We start from the raw sequence: 17,420 nt of genomic DNA on the forward strand, positions 1-17,420 counted from the left end.
ATTCCATGGATATAACCATGGGCACAATTTGTCCCTAAAGGTTAGTAAATTGAAATGAAATGACAAGTACTTAAATAACACCCCTAACCACTATCTGATACTGGTTAAATTTTTTAGGACATTATCTGAGGAACTCTGAATTCCTTGTGTACAAATCTTTATCACATCCATAACTGACACTGAAGTAAAACTCTACCAGATTATTGGCTTTAGTACCAGGGATACAGGAAGAGATTACCACCACTTCTCCTTTAATTATGAAAATTCCTGCACTTGAGGAATAGCCCCCTTTTAGTACCTTGAGTCTTGTATTGAACATTCTCTTCTTTGTGCACCTTCCATTACGCGTCTGCAGTTGGTTGGTCAGGCCTCGGTTTACCAGCAACAATAGCTAGTTGTGCAGAAGAATTTGCGAAATTACTGCCTACCCCCTCTAGCCAGGTGGATATGTTATCTCTACCCAGTTTATCACGCTCAGGGTAATGAAAAAATGAGGCCTGGGCTTAACTTTGCTGTGTATGAAAGCATCTTCTTGGCAGGAGCTGAATGACACTGGCTGAGAACTAAAAGACAGTAGATTATTGTTTTTGCTTATTATCTGCCATCAGCCTCTTGGTCTCCTGCCGTCCTCTGTCCTCAGAATTCACTGTGGATTTCTGCACTAGCCAGGAAGCCAGAGGATTGGCGTGGGAGGAAGGGGGAGGAGAAGGGAAAGGTGCTCAGATGTCCCTCTGAGGCACCAAGAGGGTATGTTGCTCTCTGTGTTTGGCGGTCGTAAGGGGAGGTTTATTTATGTTCTTCACTTTTGCCTCCATTTACTTACACGCTGAGTTTATTTATGTTCTAGGTTGTGGATCAGGATGGAGGTGGGAAGGCAGAGGGGAGTGATCTGAAGAGGTACTGAGCTTTGGGTTCTGTATGATAAATGAAAGGATGAACGAAGGGAGAAAAGCCAGGCTGGAAAGTAGAACAATAGCAGTGAGAGGAGCTGGAGAGATGCAGTTTCCTTGTGGGCTGTTTGAGCTGCTGGACTAATGGGACAAACTTCTCAGCTCCTCTCCCAGCTACAGCCTTTCCCCCTGTGGGCCGAACAGACCCTCCTTTAGCACAGGGCTCTCTGAGCTGATTTGTAGATTTGGATCATTTCTGATGTAAAGGTGACATCACGAGTTGGTGTGTGTGTGTGTGTGTGTGTGTTTGGTTTTCAGTGCATTAGTATTTTCCTAGTTTAAGTTGTGGTAGTGTTAATAGTGCAGCCGTGTGTTCATCCATTGCTGACCTCAGCAGAATGTGCACCACTTGGATATTGGTGCCGAGATACAGGCACTCCAGTGGACAGCAGGTTTATTAATAAACCAAACAGATAGGTGCATCTAGCACAGTAGGATGATTGTAACGGATTGTTTTTATTGTAAAGCATAAATCCTGCAGACGGGGCAGTAGTATACTGTGTGATTTGATGACAGGAGTCTGTATCAGTCTGTATTGCAACTTTCTGTCCTTGGGACTCTTCTGTTTAGTTCACATCATCCCTTCTCATGTGAATCCATCCTTTTGGGGATGAAGTTCTTAGCTTTTTATGTGCTGGCCGTTTCCTGCTCCACTATTAACCACGTGAGCTCTGTACACTTAGCCAGAGCGAAGGGGAGAATATAGAGCACTTTAATGTGAAATTGCTGGTGCAGGGTGGCCAAGGTAGAGTGTGAATGCAGAGGACTGGCTAACAGAGGCTGCTAATCCCAGCCTGTGGTGTTCCATCTTGTGCTGAACTGCTGCTGCTCACATTCAGATGGAACATTGCATGCTGGGAACTGTAGTCTCCAGGGATCACAGTTCTATTAGAAGATAAAGTTGTCTGCCGTCTACTTTATGCTCATTAGGTGTCTTTCTTGGATCTGGCAAGCTATCAGTTGGGCAAAGTTTGTAGAGAGCTTACATGAAAAAACAAAATGTAGGCAATTAAAGTGTGTTCACCTGCTCTCTCTCTCTCCCATGTCTCTTTCAGATCGACCCAAAAGTAGCATTCCCCCGCCGAGCACAGCCCAAGGTAGGTAGCATGTGCAACTTTTACAAATTGAAAAGGTGCAACTCAATGAACTTAAATCCTCTTTGTGCTTTTGTCCAGAGGATGCTGGAAGGGCATCTTGGTGCACCTGCCAGCACTGGTCCTTAAGGCTCTGATGATTGATACTCAGGCTTAGTTCCTACTTTAATGATGACCTTTGGTGCTCCACCTCTAGACTAGCATTCCGTTGTGCCTGATCTAGCTCACTATGGAGCTTTGTGATGCTCTTGTGATTGCCAGTGTGGGGTTGGAACAGCCCAATCTCCACTCCATTGTGTTTAGATCATGCTTAGTGAGTGGAGCTGATGAAATGCAGAACTCTGCTCAAGCACATAGCACCTTCTGCTCTTTGGTAGCCTGTATCCGGAATCTGTAGGATGACCTGGGCAGAGGTGTGGGAGAAAGAACTTCATTTTGTGGACTGGCAAGGTGCACACCAGCATTGTAAGGCCAGAGACAGAAGGACGTTGGGCTTGACATGCACCAGGAAGGTGGGCGCTTGGTGGAAGCGAGCAGCTGGGGGGTTCTATCAGATGCTTAATGGGAAACTTTTAACTACAGAGTGAAGAGCAAATTGGCAACTTGCCTTCAAAGTGCAATACAGATTTGGGGGTCTCACGTAACTGGGCGGGGGGACGAGAGCCTACAGTCTCACCCCAAGTACTGCAGCGGGAGAAAGGGCTGCTGAGGAAGAGGAGGAGAGGAGAGAATTGCAGAGTGGAAGAAGAGACTGATGTGGGGAGGAAAGCACTGGGGATCAGGAGCTGAGAACAATTAGTGAGCAGGTATCCTGAGTAACAAGCCAGAAAGCACATGGTAGGAATTGGGTTAATTCCATTAAGCAGTTTGGTGACAGAAGGTGCTTTAGTGTTAGAACAGGCTGCTCTCCAAGCCATGGAATTGCTGCGGATTAGCCCTGTGCTCCTTGGGGTTATTAGGACCATGTGTTCCTGCTAGAGCAGGGGTGTGGCCAAGAGGCTGAGGGGAGAATGCAGCTGGAGCGTCAGTTCAAAGGACACCAGTGTGCCTCATCCTAGCAGCCATTGCCCCCCTCGGTTATTCCTCCTCAATCTCCCGTGGCTGGGGGGAGAGAAAGGGCAGGGTTTCTTCCTTTGCCTCCTCCCAAATGCACAAGAAGGCTTAACGGGGAGTTTCCTCTGGCTCCTTAAACCTGATGGCTTGGGAATGGGAGTGGAGCGGCGCTTGTTCCCTGTAGGACTGGACACTGCACAATTTGCAGACCTGTGGGCCATGGAGATCTCCACCTTGTATCACAGCCATGCTCTGCTTTCCCATTTCACTGCAGGGATTGGCAGGGTGACAGCAGTGCCCTGTGTGAGTGACGGGAGGGTGGGGAAGGAGATGGCAGCACTCTGTGTGTCTGCAAGGAGGTTTGTGAAAGTGGGTGACTGAACGATTAGTGGGGAAAGACTTTAACATGCTGTACCCGTCCCCAGGGGGTAGATGAGAGATTAGTGGCAGTGGCCTGGCAAGTCTCACGGGCAGTTGGTGAGCTTGTGCATGCTGGGGGTTAGGGAGGAAAGGGGTAGGAGACAGCAATGTGTGGTGACCAGACAGCAAATGTGAAAAATCGCGACGGGGGTGGGGGGTAATAGGCACCTGTATAAGAAAAAGACCCCAAAATCGGGACTGTCCCTATAAAATTAGGACATCTGGTCTCCCTACAGCAATATGGTGCATGTTTGGGCAGATCTGAGATTGCACTTAAGTGATGGAGTTTCACAATATGAAATATCTGGGGCCTGAAATGTCCTCCGTTAGATACAGTGTTACCTTAGGGGACTCTCTGCTCCATTGCTGCGGGCAATCTTCCAGTGGAATACAGTGCACAGCATGTTCTTCAGCTTACAAAAGAGGAGGTTTTGGAGACAGATCTTGTTCTCTGCTAACTCTGTTTCTCCCATGAATCCCTGTCCTCCCCTTTCCCAGATGGTAACGCGGACGAAGAAGATATTTGTGGGGGGTCTCTCTGTGAACACTACCATGGAGGATGTGAAACAGTATTTTGAGCAGTTTGGGAAGGTAAGTTTGATGGGTGAAGTTGGATCAGGGCTGTCTCTCTGCTGGGCAGGAAGGGGTGCTTCCTGGTGATCAGGTAAACCATAGGTCAGCAAAAGGTTTGGGTGGCTGGAATTTTCATGCAAAGGGTTGTGGCCAGATGTGCCTGCCCTGTAATGATTTTGAACAGAAGACCCTTGCTTGCTCATGGAGTAGATGGAACCTGAGAGATGGGAGGCTGCGTGCTCTTCCCCCTCCCCTGAATCTCTCCGGAGATGCCTCTGAGGCTTTGGAGTCCCATAGACTCATAGTTAAGGTGTTTGAAAGCTGGCGTCCATTCGAACCCTAGATCTGAACTAAGAAGATCATCTGATCCAGAACCAAACTGTGTAGCTTTGGCCATTTCTGATTCTCAGCCTTATGGTTGACCCCTTTGTAACTTTCTGTTAAAACGAAATCCTTTGGACTGAAACTTCTTTTGCTGAGTCTTGGGCCAGAAGTGACAGTTTTAGGAAGCTGGAAGAAAGTCTGGCAAGCAAGCTCCCCAAAGCTCCAGGTGGTTCTGCATTTTACTATAGCTGTTTTATGTCAGCTGATCATTCAAAACCAGATGGGCTCCTCTAACTCCAATTCAGTTAGTCCTCAATGAGCACACGTGCCTGTCACATGCTGGAAAACAAGTGTGGTAGAATTTGAAGTGATAAAGATCTTCCATCTTAGCCTGTTATGCACTGGGAAGAGTGAGCATTCTGTGGTGTAATAGGTGCTGTGTAATGTTACTACTGTCACCCTGAAGGGTCCTTAAAGCACTTTATACACTTAAGAAATAATGCAAGTTATTACAGATAGGGATTGTTTTGCTCTACCGCTTCTGGGGTGGAGCACAGTAACTGTTTAATTATCAGTGCACAGAACTGTTGCACAGTTGTTTAGGACAGGAAGTGAAGGATACCATAGCCAGTTAGAACTTCTTGGGGATTTTAGGGAGGCAGAATGTAATTATCTATGTTGGAATCTTGCCAGGACACAGGGATTAGCACCCTAACTTTGGCAGAAAATGCCATGAAATGTTGAATGACCATGACAGATGAGACTTTAGTATCTGTGCCTCTTTTGAAAGAGGGCGCCAGCAGCAGCCCAGAGGAGGGCACAAGATGGTTTTATGGTGTGTGAGTGCCTTAATGTTTGGAGAGAAGAAAATGAGTTGGAAGAGAGTATCATCACCAATCGGCTGTGTCATCAGTGTAGCTTTCAAGAATTCTTTATCACCTATAAAGTTAGATTCTTCTACTTGGAGTGGTGCTGTCCAGTACCTTTGCTTTGTCTTGTAGAATGAATGATACATGCATCCTGGGATGAACAAAACATACATCACAGTAACTTGCAGCAGCTTAATGCTTCCAGTCAGTCTTGGGAGAAAGGGGAAGTGTTCAGTGCTCTGGGAATCAGTATCCACGTTAGTCACTTCTTTACATTTTTTCTGTATTCTAATACAGAAAGTAAATGTTTTGTATCTATATGTCCTGTTCCGTGGTGATGTGTCCAGAGCACCACTGCAGGAGTCATGAGTCTGCTCAATGGTCACAGAACCTTTTTGATCAGTAGTTGAAAGTCAGAGGCACACTCCTCTCTTAGCCTTAAGTTCCATAGAGCACAAATACCCTGCATCTGGTAACTGTCCCTCTGCCTTCCAAACAGTGTCACAGAACCAACCTCTCCCTTCAGTCATGTAAGACACACAGCATTTGTACATAGCTTTAATGTACTTTTATAATTAATTTTAGGAATGCACACTTCTCCTTTCTAATGTCGTGACTGTTTTGTCAGGGTTTGCCCAAGAGAGAGAACGCTACCAAAAAGACTGGCTTTAAATAATGCTCCTCTTGTCCTATGTTTCCTACTCCATAAACGCAGGAAAAGTGCCTTTCGTGCCTGGGGAAAATGCTGTGATGGCTTGTAAGGGCCCCTTCTAAAAGGGCCCAAAAAGAAAACAGCAGAATTTCTTGCTGCCATAAGCTTTGGAGGCGCAGTATTCTAGGAGACCTTCTGTGGAGGAGTGTCTAGGGCTGTGTAATGTGCCTTTGAAACCTCCCTTAGTGTGCAAGCCAAGAGAGAGAACACGCACGGAGAAAGGGAATGTCCACAATTAAAAGATGCCCCACAAGGAACTGCTCAGATTGGTTCCCCGAGCTAAGGCTCCAGGTTCCTTGGACAGGGCTGGAAGGAGAGCTTCATGCAGTTCAGTAATCCTCATGGCAAAAAGGAGGAGTGCTCCAGAAAACATCCTGCAGTTAGAGCTAGGTTAACTCTGATGTAATTGGCCTGCTCGGATCATAGGAGTTTCCCACAAGGAAGGGCCTCTTAGATCTGGGTCGACTGGATTGATCCTCTGCTTCGGAGCATCCTTCTGATTCACCTGGCCACTCCAACAGAAATGCACACCCTCAGAGCTCTGGTGCGAAGGGTGTCCCCATTCTCCGTGCCAAGCCCCAGCTTCTTCTCCCAGTGGGATCATTTCCAGAGAGGCTCTCACCAAAATTGTCTTCCTTTGGCCATGTGTGGATGACTCCTTGGTGTTGTGGTTCCGAGGCAAGCTTGTGCCACCCTTCAGTCTTGGGGGCTCTCAGCTCCCATGAGATCTGAGTTCAGGATGGTATGATATCCAGGTCTATGAAAAGAGTGTTCCGTACCAGTCAGCTATGGTTCTTCCTCATGGGGAGCCTTATTTTAATACATCATCATCTTTGGAATCTTGTCATCTTGGAGAGCCTCGTTGAAGAGTTACCCAAGATCTCTTCCTTAGAGGTACTCTACCCCTTGTTGTGTCTGGCCCTGTGGTCCTCCCGCATCTGCGATATCTTTAGTGTAAGAAATTGAGGAGACCTCGATCTCCTCTGCCAGGAAGTCTCCTCCAAAGAAGGCAGTCTGCTTTGGACTACCTGACCTCTGTCTGACCCCACATCCAGTAGCACAGGACATTGGTACTCTGAGAGGCAGGAACTGGTGAGGACTATCTTCTAAGGTGCCCTAATGAGACTGCCATGACTACTATTTCCCCTCCTCTGTATGACACCAGAGCCTCCCAGGATTTGGCAGGCAGCATCTGGCCTTTGCACCTTGATTTGTCAGACTCCTAGATCTTTCTGCCAGTTCCCAGGGAAAGATTTGGATTGTTCTTCCAGAATCCTACCCCGAGCTCAATTGTGATCTCAGCTGCAAGTGAAATATTTAAAGCCGGGAAGTTGTCATCTACTTCTGGGGACAAGGGGCTCAAACAACTTAATGTGTTAAGGTGGAAGGTTAACTGCTAGGCAAGCCTGACACAACAAGCCTAGGAATGTGGAAGATTCTCCATCACTTTAAATCTTCAAATCAAGATTGGGTGTCTGTCTAAAAGATATGCTCTAACTCAGCCAGAAGGCATGGGCATGATGCAGGAATTACTAGGTGAAATCCTGTGGCCTGTGTTATGCAGGAAGTCAGGCTAGATTATCACAGTGGTTTCCCTGGTGTTAAAATGTATGAACTCTCCAGCTGTCAAGGCTGCCAAGGTAGCTATTGCCAGACATAATTTTTCTGCCTAATCAAAGGCAGGATCTTGAGCTCAGCACATACATGAGCAGAAAAATAGAAAAACAATTTAATGAGCAAATTTGAAATTTGTGTTGCTGGGTTTGAAATGGAACCACTTTCCATTTTGATCACAATTTTTTTTTTAAATTTCAAATCTTTGGAAAAAAAATGTGTTGCCACTGAGAACAAGTATATGAATGATTTTTTTTAAACTTCTCTGACCTTTGGCAAAAGAAGTGCATGTAGGGAAAATACGAGCCATTGCTCAATAATTAAGGGGAAAATCGGAGGGAGAGGGTAAAAACAACCTGCCAAAACTTCAAGTGTTTGGTGTCTTGTTTGTTTGTTTTACAAGAAACTGGAAAATTAAAAAAATCAATATAAAAAGGCTTTTCCTTTCAAAGAAAGGCCATTTTTGTTTTTTTATTTTTAAAATGCTGTGAATGAAAACCATTGATCAGCTCCCTTTATGAGGAGAAGATACAGGGATGTGTGGAATTGTTTGTTTGAGGAAGGCCAGGTGTCTAAGCATACTCCCAAAGCTTCCATTGATGTCTCAGACTGCACTATACTAGGACTTTGAACATGCTTGAGTCCCTTAAGAAACACTCTTGGCTCCAAAACTCTCATCTCCACCAAGCCAAGGTCATGGACCTGCCTTTTAAAGAAACCAACCTTATCCCCTCTGGGACAGAGGCTCTGGAAAGGATTAAGGTCACAAAATCCATGGAGAGGTGTCTGGACTTGAATCAGCTTTTATTTGCAGGAAATAGTTTAGATTTCACAAGGGACAATTTCAACAGTCCTTCCTGGAATCAGGCTACCAGCAATAGGACTAGACAGCCTTTTTTTAAAGTGAAATTTAAAAAAAAAACCATCAGAGGAGGAAAATACCTTCCACCTCAGCCAGAGCTGGTGCTGCATCTAGTTCAGCAAGTGAGAATATGCCCCAGAGGACCTCAAAGCAATTTTGGAGGACCCAAATCCTCAACTTCTTCCTCTTTTACCTCACCCCTTGGGAACAACTCCCTTTTTTATTTTTAAAGGCATCTGAGTAATTTCTTTGGACTGCTGGGTCCTAGAGCTCACTGCATGGGGCTACTTCTTCCCATTCTTGACAATGAGAGAGCTCAAGCCCCCTTCCCTTTTCAGGGAGCCTTCTCATGAGGAACTTCGTGAAGAGCTCTTGGCCCAGTTAAACTAGAATCGTAGACGTGTTGCTTCCTTGTCTCAAGAAGGAATGGTGGACTGCACCCAATTCTAGACATTGGAACAACTGAGCAACTACATAAAGAAAATCCAATTCTGCAAGGTTTTCCCTGGAGAGATTAATCCTGACTCCTAACCCTCCAGGCTGGTTTGAGGCCCTTGACCTTCACAATGATTACGTTCACATTTTGAAAAGGAAAAAGCACAGGAAGTACCTCAGAGGTTTGTGGTAGACAATTACCAATCAGTACAAGGTACTCAACCCTTCAGGCCGGTTACAGCCCCCAGAGTGTTCACCAAATCCATGGAGGTGGCTGTGACTTGTCTATGTTGCCTGGGCCTGCAGGGGTATCCCTAGCTAGATGACTTGCTTATGAGAGCTCAGTCTTTCAGTGATGTGACCCATATCCTGTGCTCCCTCTATATATCTCCCAGTCTGAGGGTAAACAAGGAAAAATCTACCTTTGTCCAGCCTGAGTTCTCACCTTCATAGTGGCCACCTTAAATTCTTCAAGGGTTCTAGGTTGCCCATCACAGGCCAGGTTTTGAGATCTCATCCAGGCAGTGAACCTAGCTAGGTCCAGGCTAGAAGGCCCTGTGAGATTTTATCTTTAGGTGTTGGGCCAGATAGCCGCCCGCACCTTTGCGTTACACGCACATCCATTAGAAGGCCAGGGATGTGACCCTTGCAAGGGTAGTTAAATCATGTACAGACTAGTATTTCACAGCTGGGAAATGAGTGTTTCCCCACTCTCCTAATCAAAAATTCTTGTGGACACTGCTGGAGAATGTCTTAAAAATAATGTCCTTCTCCCCTGCTCACGGTTGGGAGAGCATAATTAGGATCCTTAATTGTCCACAGTCCACTTCAGGGATCAAAGCTCTACGTAAACTTGCTACAGCAGAGGCTTTCAAATCCTTTCTTCCACAGATCAAAGGGCAACTGATGCAAATTTTTATTCACAACATGGTTGCAATTTACATCCCGAACAGATGGGGGGAATTTGATCACCTCCATTGTGTCAGCAGGCAACTTGTCTTGTGGCAGTTCTACATCTGGAACAAAGGGATTCCCTTTACTCTGCATCTGGCAGGCACGGAGCCAAAGATGCTGCAGCCAATGACCTGAGTCAGAGAAGCGCAGATCAAGAGTCTGAATGACCACTCATGCTGGTGGTTCATCTGATATTTGCCAGGTGTCCAAGGATCTGCTCAAGAGCAAGCAGGCACAGGCATGCCTATCAGGCCCCTTTTATATTCACTGGGGGAAAGGGGCTCCTGTCCTCACTTTACTGTCATCCCCAGAGCAGTGAGAAGGTTTCAGCAGGACAGAGCCAGCATGGTCGTCTTAGCACTGGCATGGGCTCAGCACATCTACTTTTTGGAGTTTCTGTCCCTGTGCATGGATCAAGTAACCATTTACTCCTCCCCTAAATCAAGCTGTGTTTCCCAGTAGTTTGGTTAGTACACCAGGACTTCATGTCATTTCACCTGGTAGCATGGCTGTTAGTTTCCAGTTCATCATGATTTACTACATCCTGTTCCGTCCAGAGCTTTGGAGCTGTCCGGCTCCGCTCCAGCTCCAGGCAAAAACCTGCAGCTCCACTGCTCCAGAGCTGCGCCGCACTACAGCTCCATGCTCCGCTCCAAAGCCCTGGTTCAGTCTCTTTCTGAAGGTCTCATTCTTTGCAGCCATGGGGAAGCCTCCACTTCTGCCTTCAAAGTTCTTATTTGAATATTTGCAACTTTCACCAAGATGTCCACCTGCAGACGCTCACTCCAAAACTTTACTGGATTTTCATCTGAATCCGTCTCTGCTCATCCCTCCCCAAAGCCCCATGACTGTATTAGTGAGCTGTTAGCTGATGGGACTAGGCCATTGAAAAGGTTAAACTGTTTGTGGCCTTTTGAGGAAAAACCTGGAGGCTAAGGCATATCTGCTGAAAGGCTATCTGCGTGGATAATACTGTATGTTCAGTCTGGTGAACTGGTTAACATCCTTCTCCCTGAACATCTCAGGGCCTACTCACCGAGGGGGGCAGCTTCAATGCCATGTGCCTATCTGTGAAATCTGTAGGGCTGCTCTCAGCACTGCAGCAAGATCAAAGGCTGACTCTGGGAGGGAAGAGCTTCAATTCCTGATCAGCTACCAGAGCTCCTTAGCCCATTTCCTCAGGGAGGACACTGCTAGCAGAGCTCCCTAGAGTAGGGCTCAGCAGTAGCAATGCCATGAAGGACTAGAAGAGGGGGCTCCTTACACCAGGTAACACTGTCTCTGAACAGGGCCATCCTTAAGATTATTAAACAGGTGCCCCTATGCCAGCACAGCTGGTGCCCCTACGCTGGTGCATTTGGCTCTGTGAATATGGCCCCCGCCTTCTGCCTAGTAAGGAGACTGCAGCACGTGCTGGATGTGTGGGAGCCGACCTGCTCTTACCTGCTGTCCTGATCATAGGCGTGGACTCGGGGGCTGGAAAACTTAGTGGGTGCAGAGGACCCACCAGCGCCAAGCTCCTCCCCTCTGCCCCCCTTCTCCTGCGCGCCGGTGGCCCCACGCTTACCAACTCCTCCCCCTCCCTCCCAGCGCTCCCGGAGCGCTGCAAACAGCTGATTTGTGGCGTTCAAGCTCCAGGAGGGAAGGGGAGGAGATGGGGAAGAGGTGGGGTGGGGGTGAAGTAGGGGTGGGGGCTTGGGAGAAGGGTTGGAGTTGGGGCGGGACCTGAAGCGGAGGAAGCGGGTCTAGCACCTCCCAGCAAGATGAGAAGTCGCACCTGTGGTGCCGGTGGTGCCCCAGATTGTGGCTGCCCTATGCAGCTGTGTATGCCTAAGGACGACTCTGTCCCTGAATGTATTTCCTCCACAAAGCCACATTATTCCTCCCTCCTCCCCATGGATTTGGTGCACAACTCCAGAGAAGGTTTCTGAAGGAGCTGGGGGGCTGCTAATGAGGGGGGGGTCATTATACCCTCTGTCTATAGAACGTGGGACTTAGGGGACGTACGCATGTCCCCCAACTACCAAACAGTGCTCAAAAAGTCCCATTGCCCTGTGAGTCCTGTGGCCGAGCTCTGTGGAGGCAGTTCATTTGGAGTTGATATTTTAACCTTTTCCTTCCCCCCCGTCACGGCTGAGCCTAGTAGTTGAACAAGGAGAAAGACATTATCTAATAGCTATAGAAGAAACTTAAGCCTTGAACTTCTAATGTCAGATGTTGATCACTCCAGCCTTGACCACTAAGCTAAACGCTCATCTGCTGTGTTTCAACAATTAAAACAAATATTTATTTAAGAGGGAGCCACAAGACAATTCACCCAGCAAAACTTTTGTTAATGCCCAGTTACAGTTGTATGGAATGTCCACACCCCATTGCAACCGTATTGTTGGAACTGTAAATGCGATTTTAAAAAATCAGACAATTCTGAAGTTAATTTTAATCCTTTCCCAGTATCTCTGCCCACCTTCCCGACGTGGGCTGGAGATCACACCCTGCATTCCTGATCCCATTGGGCAACCCCTTTTCTCAGTACAAGCTCTCAGTGCATGGACCAAAGAACCCCACACACCCATTGCAAACCACTTTTAACTCTGTCCCTTTCTTCATGGCCAGCGTATTCGGAGCCATCCCCCAGCACCAGCCTGTCCCCAGACCTCTCTCCACATCCCTACCTATCCTCGGCATGCAGCGTGGAGATCCTTTCTACTCCCCCACGCGTACACTGAAACACCCCCCCCCTCCAACTCTTTCTCACATCTCCTCAGCAGAGAGTTGAGACCCCCTCCTGAGATGGGCCAGAATCTCCTCACCCAGCCTTGTGGTCCCTGGGCAGGATTACAGAATAAAATAACTTATCCTAATGCATATGCACGAGAGGGCGGGCAGAGCTGATATGGCAATAGGATGGTGGGGGTGTGGTCTCTGGCTTGTGTATGGAGTGGGGGCAGGGACAGGATTCAAGTTGGTGTGGGAGCCTTAACTGAGAATTTGCCGCCAGACTCGAAATTCTTAACTATAACATTTTTATAATGGGTAGTTTTTGTGAAGGGTGTGTGTGAGCAGAATACATTCCCAACCTCATGTGTGCACTGCAATGCCCTTTTGTTGGGTGTGTGGTTGAATTTCAACAGGATTTTGTTTTACAGAGACTAAGGCAGCAAAGCCCTCTCTGGGCTGTGCTTGTTAGTTTTAGTTTTGCTGGTTGTGTGCATGAGCGAAGGAAATCTGGGGTAACTCTGCTCCTGTTCAGCCCAACGCTGTATCTGTGAAATTGGAAGAAATCAGAGGGTGGCTCTGTCCTCTAGATGACCCCCTTGGAGGGAGCTCTGGGGAGGTTGGGTGCTCCCCTTCTTCCTCCTCCACTTAGTTTTGTGAAATGGGAGATTTGTGCATCCCTCCCCTTTGATGAGAAGAGTGGGTGGTGGCTCATTGCTCCTTACCTCTTTGGGCAAGCTTATGTTGAAATATGGGTGGGTGGAATCTGGGGACAGAGAGGGGATGTTTGGAGGCTGGGCGTGGGGTATGGGCATAGACCTGAGCTGCTGTGCTGGGTATGCCGTGGTATGAGGTGTAGCGTTGCTCCAGCGCTGTGTGCACAGGGGGAGCGAGGTGGCCTTGAAAGGCCGTTTTGTGTGTGTCTGAGGCGGGGGGTGCAGGCTGCCCTCTCTCACACAGGCCTGTGAGGCCGGCTCCTGGTGAGACTGGCCGCAGCAGGGTGTCTTTGTGTCTGTGCTGAGCGCTTTGCAGAAGAGCATTAGAGCTCACACTAATCTGATCCAGCAGCTGGGATTGGAGGGGCCAGGGTTACCATGGTAATCAGGCCCCAAGAGAAGCTGTCCCCAGCAGCCTCTTTTGTTCAGGCCTAACTCGGCGTTGGCAAAGCTAGCGCGGCCTGGAGAAGAAAGGCTCAGGAGAATGGGCCGGGGAGTGGCAGGGATCCCAGCGGGGGCTCTGCCCAGAGAGGCACCCAACAGCCAGCCACAACAATAGCCGCCCGCCAAGGACTGCCACTCACACTTAGCGCTTGGCCACATGAACTTGGCTGCTGGGGCCAGCCGGCCCCGCTAATCCCGCCTCCCCTGCCCTGGGTTTCCATGGACACAGAAGCCTATTAAGGACACACATTAGCAGTTTGCGAGTTGAATGTGCGCCCGGTGCGGGGCTCGGAATGGCCTGTGCCGCTGGGAATGTGCTGAGGGCTGAAGGGGAGCCTGGCCTTCTGCTTTCCAGGAGCTGCGAGCTCAGCATCCTCTGGCTTCCATTCCTGGCACTGATCTTGGACAAGCCACTTTGCTGCTCTGTGCCTCGGTTTCACCATCTGTGAAATGGGACAAATAATCTTGACACACACAGCCCCGCACAGGGAGGCTGTGGGATTTATTGGTTCATGTCTGTAAAGCACCCATGCTTGGCGTTCCTAGGTGCATCTCCCTGGCAGAGTGTGAGCCTCCTGTCTGATCCCCCGGTCTTCCCTACTGACAGCAGGCGCTGGCAGCTGAGCGCACAGTTAGGCACTTCCCAGGTTTCCCTGCACTTCTGCCATATTGTCTGGATTGCTTAGTTTTTTGCTCTATGGTTGAATTCTTGCTGTTTCTTTGTTCTTGCTTATCTTCCATAATCTACCATGCTCTCCACAGGGTGGCGCTGTTTGAGTCCTGTGTTGTGTAGTTTGAGAAACCCTGTCAGGGTGTTGTTTGAGATGCAAAGTCCCTCCCTGCTCTGAGCTGCTGGAGTGAAGGGTATCCCGCAATGAGTTCCACTTGCGTTTTGTTGTGTGGGTTTTGGATTGTTTTAGTGTATGTTGTCCCCAGGACACCAGAGCCAGCCCAGGGCCAGCAAAGCTTATTGAAGTGTCCTGGGAGTTACCATGGCAATGCTAGCCTGATAACTCTTTGTGGTACTGTTGTGTGACACAGCAGGGCGATTACAAGGGAGTTTGACTGATGGGATGGGGAATTGCAAGTGGCCACCCCATGCTGGGACAGTCCTGGGCTACTCACGCTGCTCTGACAGTGCACCTCAATCCTGACGATTTGTAATGCTGGCTGAGCCAGTCCTGAGCCCCTCAGGCTGCTGATGCTCCTCAATTCTAACCCACTGGTGTTCTAGTTTGGGCCTCTCCTAAAAGAAATTCACCAGTTGTGCTGAACTGTGGGTCAATTTCCAAACTAGTCTGAGCCCATCAAACTTATTTAGCCTGTTACGTTGGAAAGATGTGACTCAGGGTCTCTAGAGGTGACAGTCTGAGGAATCCATTTTGCTGTGTTTTGAACCGTTATTTATCTGTGAATGCTTCTGTTGATACTCTAAAAGTGCATTTGTGCTGGTGTATAAAATGGTCCTGGCCCTAACGGGATTTTGTTTGATCCTAGAGCTCCTGGATGGGAGGCTCAGGATATTGAGAGAGTGCAGGAGTTGGCTGAGTTTTGTGGCATGGCTATAGCGTTCATGTAGGGGACAGTTGTTTTCAGACTGTAAATGTAAATAGGCTGCGTGGGGGCTTGTTTAGAGTACAGAGTAGGCAGTCTGACTGTGAAGGACTAGATTTCAGAGGGGATTGGCAGATTTTTAGGGGACTACTGCTAGCTCCGTCAGGACATGAGGCTTAGTTCGGGATGGTAGCTACTGTGATTGGGGTTCAAGCACTGCAAGGAGGCAGCTGCTGATTTTAGGGTGTTGCCGAGAGGGCCATGGTATTGTGCTCCATCCCACTCAGGCCCACATAACCTTAATTAACCCATGGGATCCACCAGTCATGAAAGCTCCCTCCCCTTCCAAGCTCTGCAGGTAACAAAGACCATTGTAAAAAGTGGGTCTGGCTGACGAGAGTGACAGCAAGCAGCTGGAGCATATTTCCACCCATTAGGCAACTCCCCCTCCCACCTGCCTCAGCGGAGAGAAGCAGGTAGCATGGAGTGTCAGACAAAGTGTTGGTTGTCATATCTTCCATATACACTGTTCGGATCCCTTCCGCTCAACTTGGATCACTAGTGAGTTTCTCGGGTCTTGGCCCCACTGACCTGATGGATCTTGGGCCTAGCTGGGAAAGTTCAAGTCCCACGTCCCTGGCTGCAGAGTGGCGTGGGATGGTAGCTGAGTCCTCTGTATGTCGCTCTGCTCTTTGGAGCTGGCAGATGTGGGTGGTGACACCTGTTCTTGCGGGGGGACCCAAGTGACCACATGACCCTTTTCCATGTGACATTGTGGAGGGTATTTAGTAATGGCCTCTTTCCATTCTCACCTATGGGAGAAAGGTGCCCCTTTATCTCACTGGCAGCTGAGGCTGATGGAGCCCCCTCTCCGGGGGGGGCGGGGGGATGTTGGTAAGCCCCCTCCCCATCCCATTCCAGCTGTGCAAGCTCTCTTTTGAATGAAGCCTGGGGCTTGGCCATCTGACAGTGCCGGTTGGTAGAGATGGACTCAGCCCCTTGTGCTTCAGGCCACGGACTGCAGGGCCTTTCTGTGGAGGCAACATCTCAAGGCTGGGAAGGAGGAAAACGGGGAATTGTAAGTGGGGGAGGGAGAAATAGCTGATCCCAAGCAATGTAGGCTGCTTTGGTCCCTCCTGGCTGTTGTTGTTTGAGGCGGAGGAAGGTCCTGGCTAGCTGCTGGGTAGATACTGTTGCCCCTCCCTTGAGCACTTGCACATCCAGTTTCATAATCAGATTAAGGCAGTGGTATTAGCGAGGAGCACGGGTCAGTGGGACAGGTTTACATGGTGGTTTACGCAGAGGGGATTGGAGTGCGTTTTTAACTCTGCTTGGCCTGACTTGTAGCTGCACAGATTTGCTTCTCTACAAGGAAATACCCAGCAGAGCACAGGCAGGGGAAAGAAAGTTGCACCAGGCACTGGTGGGGGCAGGGGGTGGAGAGGGGCCCCAGGGTGGGGGGAGGGGGATGGTTGGTGTCTGCCTCCACTTCCCCCATTCAGTAGGCAGCACTAGCTCAATCCTTGCAGTAAATTTTCTCTAATTACACCCTCCAGCAGTGGGGAAACCTCACTTAGAGGAAAGCTCCTCTGGGGTGGAGGTGGCTTCCCAGAGTCCCCAAGCAGAGTGTCTGTTGTGTCTGAGGCCTCCATTTTCCATCTCTGTGAGGCTCTTGTTCCTTCTCCCCTCTCAGGCTTTGGTTTGTGCACACGGAAACCGAGACAGTCAGTCTCTCTCTCTCTGTCTCTGTGGAGCTGCAGGCAAATTGTCCAGGGCTGCGTCCTGGCTCAGTGGGAAGGAAAGTGCCTGCCCTCCCCAGAAGATGGCTAGGTGGGAACCTGTTCCAGCACCCTAAAAGTTGGATGGAGATGGGCCTGTTGGTTCAGGCTGGGAGTCCCTGCCCTCAGTACAGTGGGGAAGCTTTAATGTGGGGGGAAATCCTGTCCTATTGTTGGGTCAGGGCCCTGGCACTCCCACGGGTAAGTGAATGGTTGATTTGTGTGTGTGTGTGTGTGTGTGTGTGTGTGTGTGATGTTCCGCTTTGGGGGCCGGTGGGTGTCTCGTTTCTCTCTGGCATGGGGCCAGCCGGAAGGAGGGAGAGAGCTCTTTCTCAGTAATAACTTGATCTGAG

General features: G+C 48.9%; 1 protein-coding gene across 15 annotated transcripts in view; it reads left to right on the plus strand.

Moving 5' to 3' along the window:
* Nucleotides 1–17,420, plus strand: part of MSI1 (musashi RNA binding protein 1) — a 107,002-nt gene that overhangs the window by 73,987 nt on the left and 15,595 nt on the right. For 14 of the 15 annotated variants that reach the window (XM_044989636.1, XM_044989638.1, XM_044989639.1 and 11 more), the window contains 2 exons: nucleotides 2,006–2,047; nucleotides 4,016–4,108. The exons of the other annotated variant lie outside the window; for it this stretch is intronic. In XM_044989636.1, the coding sequence (XP_044845571.1) occupies nucleotides 2,006–2,047; nucleotides 4,016–4,108 (135 nt within the window). The remainder of the gene's footprint in view (nucleotides 1–2,005; nucleotides 2,048–4,015; nucleotides 4,109–17,420) is intronic. 15 annotated transcript variants of the gene reach the window in all.

Source organism: Mauremys mutica, chromosome 16, assembly GCF_020497125.1.
Source record: "Mauremys mutica isolate MM-2020 ecotype Southern chromosome 16, ASM2049712v1, whole genome shotgun sequence".
NCBI lineage: Eukaryota > Metazoa > Chordata > Testudines > Geoemydidae > Mauremys > Mauremys mutica.